We start from the raw sequence: 9852 nt of genomic DNA on the forward strand, positions 1-9852 counted from the left end.
CCAAATAAGTAAAGAATTACTGAAGAAGAAGAACAAAGTGGGAGGCCTCACACTACCTGATGTTAGAACCTATTATACCATCATGATAGTCAAAACAGCCTGGTACTGGTACAACAGACACATAGAGCAATATAACAAAATTGAGAACCCAGACGTGAATCTATCCACCTATGAGCAGCTGAAACCCTGGTGGTGTAGTGGTTAATTGCTACGGCTGCTAACCAAAAGGTTGGCAGTTTGAATCCACCAGGTGCTCCTTGGAAACTCTACGGGGCAGTTCTACTCCGTCCTATAGGGTTGCTATGAGTTGGAATCGACTCGACAGCAGTGGGTTTGGTTTATGAGCAGCTGATAGTTGACAAAGGCCCAAAGTCCATTAAATGGGGGAAAAGACAGCCTCTTTAACACGTGGTGCTGGCATAACTGGATATCTGTCTGCAAAAAAAAGAAACAGGACCCATACCTCACATCATGTACAAAAACTAACTCAAAATGATCAAAGACCTAAATATAAAACCTAAAATGATAAAGATCTTGGAAGAAAAAATAGGGACAATGCTAGGAGGCCCAATACACGACATAAACAGAACCATAACTAACAATGCAGAAACATCAGAAGAGAAACTAGATAACTGGGATCTGCTAAAAATCAGTTATGCTCATCGAAAGGCTTCACCAAAAGAGTAAAAACAGAACCTACAGATTGGGAAGAAATTTTTAGCTATGACATATCTGGTAAGGGTCTAATCATTAAAATCTACAAAATACAGCAACACCTCAACAACAAAAAGACAAATAAAAAAATTAAAAATGGGCAAAGTATAGGAACAGACACTGCACCAAAAAAGATATTCAGGTGGCTAATGTACACGAGGAAATGCTCATGATCATTAGCCACTAGAAAAATGCAAATTAAAACTACAAAGAGATGCCTTATCACCCCAATAACACTGGCACTAATCCAAAAAAAGGAAACCCTGGTGGTGTAGTGGTTAAATGCTGTTAACCAAAAGGTCGGTAGTTGGAATCCACCAGATGCTCCTTGGAAACTCCACAAGGCAGTTCTACCCTGTCCTATAGGGTCTCTATGAGTCAGAAACGACTCGATGGCGATGGGTTTGGTTAATCCATAAACCACAAAATAAAAATGTTGGAGAGGTTGTGGAGAGATTGGACTCTCATGCACTGCTGGTGAGAATGTAAAATGATACAATCACTTTGGAAAGCAATCTGGTGCTTCCTTAAAAAGCTAGAAGTAGAAATTCCATAAGATCCAGCAATCCCACTCATAGGAATATACCCAAGAGAAGTAAGAGCAGTCGCAGGAATAGCCATATGCATGCCATGTCCATTGGAGCACTATTCACAACAGCACAAAGATGTAAACAACCTAAATGCTCATCAACAGACGAATGGGAAACAAATTATGGTGCAGACACACAGTGCAGCCTACTGACGGAGCCCGGTTCTACTCCGACACCCAGCAGGTCACTGTGACTTGCGTTTGATTCTACTGCAACTGGTGGTGTTTTTGTTTGATATGAAGATAAGCTGTAGCTATGTTGTTGTTGATGTCTTGCGCTGAATGTTGTTGTTGAGAGCAGTTGCTGTTTAGTTGGCTTCTACTCAAAGTAACCTAATATATAAGAGAAAGAAATTTTCCCTGGTCCCGTGCCATCCTAATGATTGTTGGTATGTTTGAGTCCGTTGTTGTGGTTATTGCGTCAATCCATCTTTTTGAGGGTTTCCATTATTTTTGTGAGCTTCTACTTCACCTCACAGGACTTCTTTTCCTAGTGATCGGTCTTTCCAGATAAAGTGTCCAAAGTAAGTAAGATGAAGTCTTGCCATCCTCATTCCTAAGGAACATTTCATTGTTTTATTGTAAGACTGATTTTTTTGTTCTTTTGTTAATCCATGGTACATTCAATATTCTCCACCAACACCACACTTCCACGCATCAGTACTTCTTCTGCCTTCTTTTTTCGTTGTCCAGTTTTCACATTCACAGAGGTGAACAAAAAGACCACAGTGTTGAACAGAAGTAGGGAAAAGAGATATCCTTGCCGTGTTCCTGATTTTATGGCAAAATCTTTCAGTCTTTCACCATCGAGTATAATGTTAATTGTTGGTTTTTCACAACTGTCCTTTATCATTTTAAGGAAGTGTACTGAGGTGAAGGAAATTCAGAGCTATATGACAGTATTGCACGACAAGCTATTTAATGGGGCCAACACATTGAAAGTCACATGCAAGGGGGTGGTCCCCGTAGCAGAAGGTCTTCCAGAGGCTAGAGTCACAGGTAGCATCAGAAGGAGAAGAGAGCAAGAAAGCTCCCAGGGGAGAGAAGAGATATCCTCCTGCAGCCAGGTGATAAGTCTCTGGGTCAGAGAGCTCTAAAAGCAGAAGCATCTTAGGGTCTTTATAACTACAGGAATTTATCTTTTTTTTTTTTTCAGTACTAGCAGAAGTTGAGTCCAGTTTTGCAGTGTATGTAAAACAGGCAGGTTCCAAGTGGCTAAAAATCTACTTATTTGGGCTATTTTTAAATCAGTTGGACATGTACAAGTTTGAGTTTCATGCCAGTTTTTTTTTTTTTTTCTCATATAATACGCCTCAGCTTGCTTGAAGAAGTAAACAACTTGGGGCTAATACACAGAGGCCATTTTTCACTCTCACACAATAGGAAGTTCCCTTTTATTCCTAATTTTTGAGTGCTTTTTTCTGCATCAGTTGATAGATCATCCCCCTCTCCCTACATTGTATTAATGTGTTGCATTACACTGAGTGATTTTTATATGTTGAGCTACTACTCCTGCACTTGTGGGATAAAGCACACGGGGTTACGGCGTATGGTTCTTTTAATATGCTGCTGGATTGGAGTTTTACCATTTTGTTGAGGATTTCCATAGATATTTCTATGCAATATTTTTTTCTGATGGCTTTGTCTGGCTAAATATCAGGATGCTGATAGCATCATGGATTGAGTTACAAATTATTCCTTCCTTTTAGTTTTTGGAAAAGTTTGAGAAAGATTGATGTTAATTTCTATTTGATGCCTTCTTTACAATTTATTTGTCATTATTGATATTCTCTACTTGTTGAGACATTATTCTCCTGATTTCCTTTAGGTCTTTGACCACGTTTAACACAGTAGATTTAAACGATTTGCCTAGCAATTCTATGTCATTAGTTCTTCAGGGACTGCTTTTACCGATTTTTTTTTTCATATGAATGGTTGTACTTCCCTGTTTTGTGGCATGCCTAGTATTTTTACCAAACACTGGGCTTTGTGAATTTTATAATGTGTTAACTCTGATAAACAGATTCTCCAGCCGACCTAGTGCTTGCTGTTATTGTTGAGGGCTGCGGTCATCTGTTTAGTGACATTTCCAAACTATTTATTTGTTTGTATGTATTTATTATTTTGCGTAGACTGTATTCTTTGCCATGTGTGGTCACTGAAGTCTATCTTCAGTTATTTTAGTGGTCAACCAGTGACCTGATAGAGACCTTTTTTGGAGTCAAAAAGAGAAGAAAAAGAAAACTAAAAACCCTTTCCTGGTCATTGAAGATTGACTCTGAATTAGGTACTCTTTCAATGCTTAGCCAGGCCACCTACAATTGGGCCTTAGCCTACACCTCCGTTTGTGCAGAGCCCAAACATCTGCCAGAGGCCCAAACCTAGGGTCCTCTCAGGTCTTGTCTGAGCATGCATTCAACCTGGGTATGTGCATTGGATCTCTGACCCTTCAGTACATTCAGTATCTCTACAGTTTATTCTCCCATGCATCTGCCTCGTCAGCCTCTTCTCTTCCAGACTATCAGGTTTGTCTTCTTCTTTCCATGTTCTCCATTCCTTACCTCAGCTGGTTATGGCATTATATGTCTTTAAGGCTTTTGACAGACAGATACCACCTGGTAGCCACTCATGTCTGAGAGGAGTAAAGCCAAGGCCTATCTCAGAGCAGGTATCTCTGGGAACTACCAGATTGGTCAAAATAAACAACAACAACATTTTTAGAAAAAAGATCTGTCTTGTCCACACCCTGGAACCAGCAAGCCACACCAGGAATGTGGGCTGCTGTCTTCATGGCAGCTGCCAAGTGGAGAATGGGGGATAGTAGGTGAATAAACAAAAATGCCACAATTTTTCATCAAAATTCAACAGCATCTTTTCTCATGAAGCACTTAATGTTTATTCTGTCAGGTTTTTTTTTCCACTTATTCATTGATCAGGGAAACCCCGGTGGCCTAGTGGTTAAGTGCTACGGCTGCTAACCAAAGGGTCGGCAGTTTGAAGCCTCCAGGTGCTCCTTGGAAACTCTATGGGGCAGTTCTACTCTGTTCTATAGGGTCGCTATGAGTGGGAGTCGACATGATGGGAGTGGGTTTGGTTTTCTGGTTTTCTCTTATTTCAGTATTTGCTTGGTTGCTGTAAATATTTTAAAACTTTCTAAATTTCTAAAAAAAGTTGATTCTAACACTTTTTCCTTTGTTGTTTCTGGGCAGGAACAAGCCCTCCACAGAAGCTATCTGAGGCTATCAACTTGGTCATTTTCACTGACATTATCCACATCTCATTTTTTAAAAATATACACGGATATACAATTGATCCAACAACTTTCACTGGAATGTGTACCCTTTTATCACTCCCCATACAAGCACCTGACATATGTGACTCATCATTGTACACGTATGTGTGCATCTGAATTATGTATTCTCTTCCATTGGTCTATAATTATATCAATATAAATTTTTGATATCACATAGAATGATGCATCTCATTTTATTATTTTTAAAATTCCCTTTGAGCTATTACTGTTTTTTGCATCATTTTGTATAAATTCTATAGCCAACTTGTAAATTAAACACACACACATGCACGCACTGATGGGATTCTAATGGGGATTATATTGAATTTATGTAATAATTGAAATGATTTATTTTTTCATTGTTCAGTATAATTCATGGATAATGCACTTAAATATAATGGTTTCATTACAAGTAAGTATGGGTAGCAGCTAGGGGGAGGCATGAGGAATCTTCTCAAGTGCTAATAATATGTTACTACTTTCATATAGGTTTGTTCAATTTGCGATAATCCATCTGATTAGTTGTGAATGTACTGTATATGGATTTCTTTATTCTATGTAACTTACACAAATCATCCTTCGAATTGCTATTTACTTAAAAAAAGCTTGTTAGCTATAGCTATTGGAGTTTAGGCATCGTGTTTAGTCAGGTTTAGACTCTATTGGAACTCAAAAGCATGAAAATGGTCAAAAATACTACAAAAATTAATTACAATAATAAAAGATCAAGGATGTATAAAACTCTAAGGCCAAGATCAAGAAGCTGGGGGTGGAGATTACCTGAAACTTGAAGCTAGCAACTGGACATGCAACCATATACTTCAGCGACTGATGTGGTCTACAGATGTGAACTTTCATGCAGTCTGTGTGAAAAATATTTAAATATGTTAAAATTCATTAAATTTGAATGCACATTTATTAAAATATGGATTTATTATTTTCATGTTTGATAGTAAGTATAAATTAGAATTTCAAACTTTATGTAAAACACAAATGGTTTATACACTTAAGTAATTTCACCACCAATTCCATTCATAGATATATACAAAATACAAACTCTTGTATATGGGAAACAGGAGACAAATGCAACAATGTTTATAAGTGCATTGTATATAATAGTAGACAACTAGAAATAAAACAAGCATCTATCAGCAACACCAAGAACAAAAAATGGATAAATGTGTAGTATAGTCTTAAAATAGAATGCGATTCAATAATAACATAGAATGGGCTGTCATTTCATTCAACCTGGAGAGTTAGTAATGTCAACTGAAAAAACAATCAACTTTCAAAAAGATTATCTACAACTTAAGACCCCTTTATTAAGTTCTACAGCATCTAAAAATATTTTCTAATACCCTATGAATTCTATATTATAATTATAGCAAGAGAATTAAAAAACTAAAAATTCAGAATGATTGTGGAGGTATAGGAGGATATGAGGAGTCCCTAGATGGTGCGAACAGTTAATATAGTCCCTGCTAACTGAAAGCTTGGTGGTTCCAGTCTACCCAGAGGTATAGGAGGTATGAAGAGTCCCTGGATGGTGCGAACAGTTAACATAGTCACTGCTAACTGAAAGCTTGGTGGTTCGAGTCTACCCAGAGGCACCTCAGGAGAATGGATTGGTGATCTACATTAGAAAAATAAGCCGTTGAAAACCCTACGAAGAACAGTTCTACTCTGACACACATGGGGTCGCCATGAGTTGGAGGAGCACTAAAGATAAATTTACTATTTTAGTTGTTGGGTTGGGTGGTGAACTTACAGGTATACATTATATTATAAACAAACTGACTGAAGTAAGGCATTCATAGACCAATAAACACATTTTGTCTTGAACCAAAAATGAGTGTTCCTAAAGGCCATTACATATAATTATTATTAAAATTATTGACAATGGATCCAAAAAAATCTTGTCAGTGAATCTCTAAAATACTTCACAGAAATATACACCTTCTTCCAATACCATTGTTCATGCACTGATGGCACACTGGTTGTATTTTGCTCTCGTGGTTTATATCCCACTTTATATTTAGCACCAAGTAGTTTAGCAACCCACTGCATTATTTATTATCAACACTCAGACTCTAAGAAGTTTTCATATATTACTGATTGGAAAATAAATGATTAAATCCAATTTGGATAACGCTATTAGAGCTAAACAGGTGCCTAATTTATGACCAAGCAGTTTCAATTTAGGTATATATACAAGAGAATTGAGTTCACGTGTTCTCAAAAAACACTTGTACAGGAAGCTTTATGGTAGTTTTATTCATTATAGTCAAACATTTCTGATATCAGAATGGAAATAATTATTCTAAGCCATATGATGGAATTCAGCTTTGTAATAAAAATGATGGAGATGCTCAAAAATATGGTTAAACCTTTTAAACATGTTTAGGAAAAGAAGCCAGACATCAAAGAGAAGTTATTTTCTGATTTAAAAGTTTCAACTCAATGGTGATGAGAAATAAGAGCTTCTATTTAATGGCGATAGAAGCCAGAATAATGATTGTAATTGTGGGCCTAAGGCATTAACATGAAAGTAGCATAAGAGATGATGAATGATGAAATGCTCCACCTGTGGTTTCCCTCAAGCTGTAACGATGACAGTTCCATACTTCCAGTTGTTAATTTCAAGTTTTAGCCCAATTCTGAAAGCTTCTTATTTCATAGTATTTCACATCCCATGTGTCCACAAAACTCAAATGTCTGCTTTCTCCCAGTCTCCTGAATCTGCCCAGTCTTTGCCTCTCCACTAATATCACCTTGATCCAAGGTAATATCTTGTCACAGCTGGACTACTGCAATGGCTTTCTCCTGCCCACATCAGTTCTCTACCACAACTCTGCAAAGGTACCCCATTGTTTTAGGTTCAAAGCCACAATCCTCACGTTGATCTAATTTACACTGTAAGACCCAGCCCCAAAACATATACCTATTTCCTGTGTCTCACCAATTTACTCCTTGATCTTTTGTGACTATGCTGGGCATGTCCCCACCTCAGGGAATTCTCACTTGTTCTTTGCTCTTCCCAGAACATTCATTCACAGATATCCACTTGTCTCTCATCTTGACTCCTTTTAGTTTTTGACAAATGTTGCATTCTTGGTTCTCCCTTCTCTGTTTGACTTAACATTGCAAATACCTTTGTTTTCCCGATTCCAATTTTCTACTTAGTTCTTCTTCATGCTGATTAATACTTTTTGGTTTGGGTACGAGCATTGAATGAGATCTTATTCCCGGTATTTTTGTCAGTTAAAAATAAATAAATAAATAATGGAGAGTTAAAAATGATGAGGAAGTGTACTACATGAATATTTGAAGGGCATCAGATGACTAAATAAGAAAGGACTAAAATGAGAACGAAAACAAAGGACTAAAAGAGCAATATGTCAAAAAAAATGTAAGCTCATTGTTTTTACCAGGGTATTAGATTAATTTTAGAACCCTAAAGTAATTGTTGTACATTCAGGAAAGAATCAAAGAATAACTTGTAGATATACAAGGCTATATCTCCTTTAAGCAGGTCTGGTGAAGCAGTGGCTAAGTGCTTGGGTGCTAACTGAGAAGTGAGTGGTTCGAACTCACAAACCTAACAGCAGGAAGAGATAAGGCAGTTTGTTTCCTCAAAGATTACAGCCTTGGAAAACCTGTGCCAGCCATTCTACTACAGCCTTTAGGGTCACTATGAATAGGACTCGACAGCAATATGCAATCTGCATACCCCCTTAAACAACCATGTATTTTTTGCAAAATTCAAACAATATCGTGGGCATTTACAAATGCTGTTTTCCTGAGCCAGGCTAGCTCTTATGATTCTCAGTCTCAGTATTCTAATGATGGTGGTCTTATGTCTCCTACCTCTCCTGATCTTACCTTTAAAATTTTTCTTTTAGCACTAAATTTACATTCATTGTTTTCTTAGTGCTATTAATAAACATGAACTTTTAGAATGACAGAATGGTGAAATGCACATGTTTTCTGAAACTGCTATCCTGAAGAAAACTACTTAAGTTCTGTCACTCAAGAACAATTTCCTGGGTTCAAAACACAGCTCATCACTGACTATACTGTGTAATCTCAAACAAGCTCCTTAACTTACATATTCCTCAGTTTTCTTATGGAAATTATGGGGCTACTTGTTTTATAGTTTACAGTGTTACTTGGAGATGTAAATTAATTAATTAATACAAATTTTAATGTTTTAGCTCAATGTTTGAAATGGTAAATGTTATATAAGTATGTTATCATCATTAGTATTGTTACTAATTTTTATTATCTTTACTTCAGAATTTCTCTAGCAACAATCATGGTGTTAACTGAAGGAAATCAGAGTACTGGAGCCACATTCACCCTCTTGGGCTTCTCAGAATACCCAGACCTCCAGGTGCCCCTCTTCATGGTGTTCCTGGCCATCTACATGGTCACTGCAGTGGGGAACCTGGGCATGATTGTGATCATCAGGATCAACCCCAAACTCCACACCCCTATGTTCTTTTTCCTCAGTCACTTGTCTTTTGTTGATTTCTGCTACTCCACTATAGTTACACCCAAACTATTAGAAAACTTGGTTGTGGGAGACAGAACCATCTCCTTCACAGGGTGCATCATGCAGTTCTTCTTGGCTTGTATATTTGCAATTGCAGAAACATTCATGTTGGCAGTGATGGCCTATGACCATTTTGTGGCAGTTTGTAACCCCCTGCTTTACACCGTTTTCATGTCCCTAAAGCTCTGTGCATCATTAGTGGCCGGGCCCTACGCGTGGGGTATAGTTGCTTCCCTGACACTCACTTATTTTCTTCTGGCATTATCCTTCTGTAGTTCTACTATCATAAATAACTTTGTCTGTGAGCACTCTGTCATTGTTTCTGTCTCCTGCTCTGATCCCTATATCAGCCAGGTGCTTTGTTTTGTCATTGCCATATTCAATGAGGTGAGCAGCCTGGTGATCATCCTCACTACTTATACTTTCATTTTCACTACTGTCATAAAAATGCCTTCTGATGGGGGGTGCCGAAAAACCTTCTCCACCTGTGCCTCCCACTTGACCGCCATCACCATTTTCCATGGGACTGTCCTTTTCCTCTATTGTGTACCCCATTCCAAAACCTCATGGCTCATCATCAAAGTAGGATCTGTGTTTTACACAGTGGTCATCCCCATGCTGAACCCCCTGATCTACAGTCTCAGGGACAAAGATGTGAAGGAGACTGTCAGAAAGTTAATGAGCCACACAATACAATCTTGA

General features: G+C 37.8%; 1 protein-coding gene across 1 annotated transcript; it reads left to right on the forward strand.

Moving 5' to 3' along the window:
* Positions 1-8910: 8910 nt before the first annotated feature.
* Positions 8911-9852, forward strand: LOC126066877 (olfactory receptor 5D13-like). Its single transcript, XM_049868293.1, has one exon. It carries the CDS (start codon positions 8911-8913, stop codon positions 9850-9852), a length of 942 nt encoding a protein of 313 aa, XP_049724250.1.

The sequence above is a fragment of the Elephas maximus genome, chromosome 24, assembly GCF_024166365.1.
Source record: "Elephas maximus indicus isolate mEleMax1 chromosome 24, mEleMax1 primary haplotype, whole genome shotgun sequence".
NCBI classification, from domain to species: Eukaryota; Metazoa; Chordata; class Mammalia; order Proboscidea; family Elephantidae; genus Elephas; species Elephas maximus.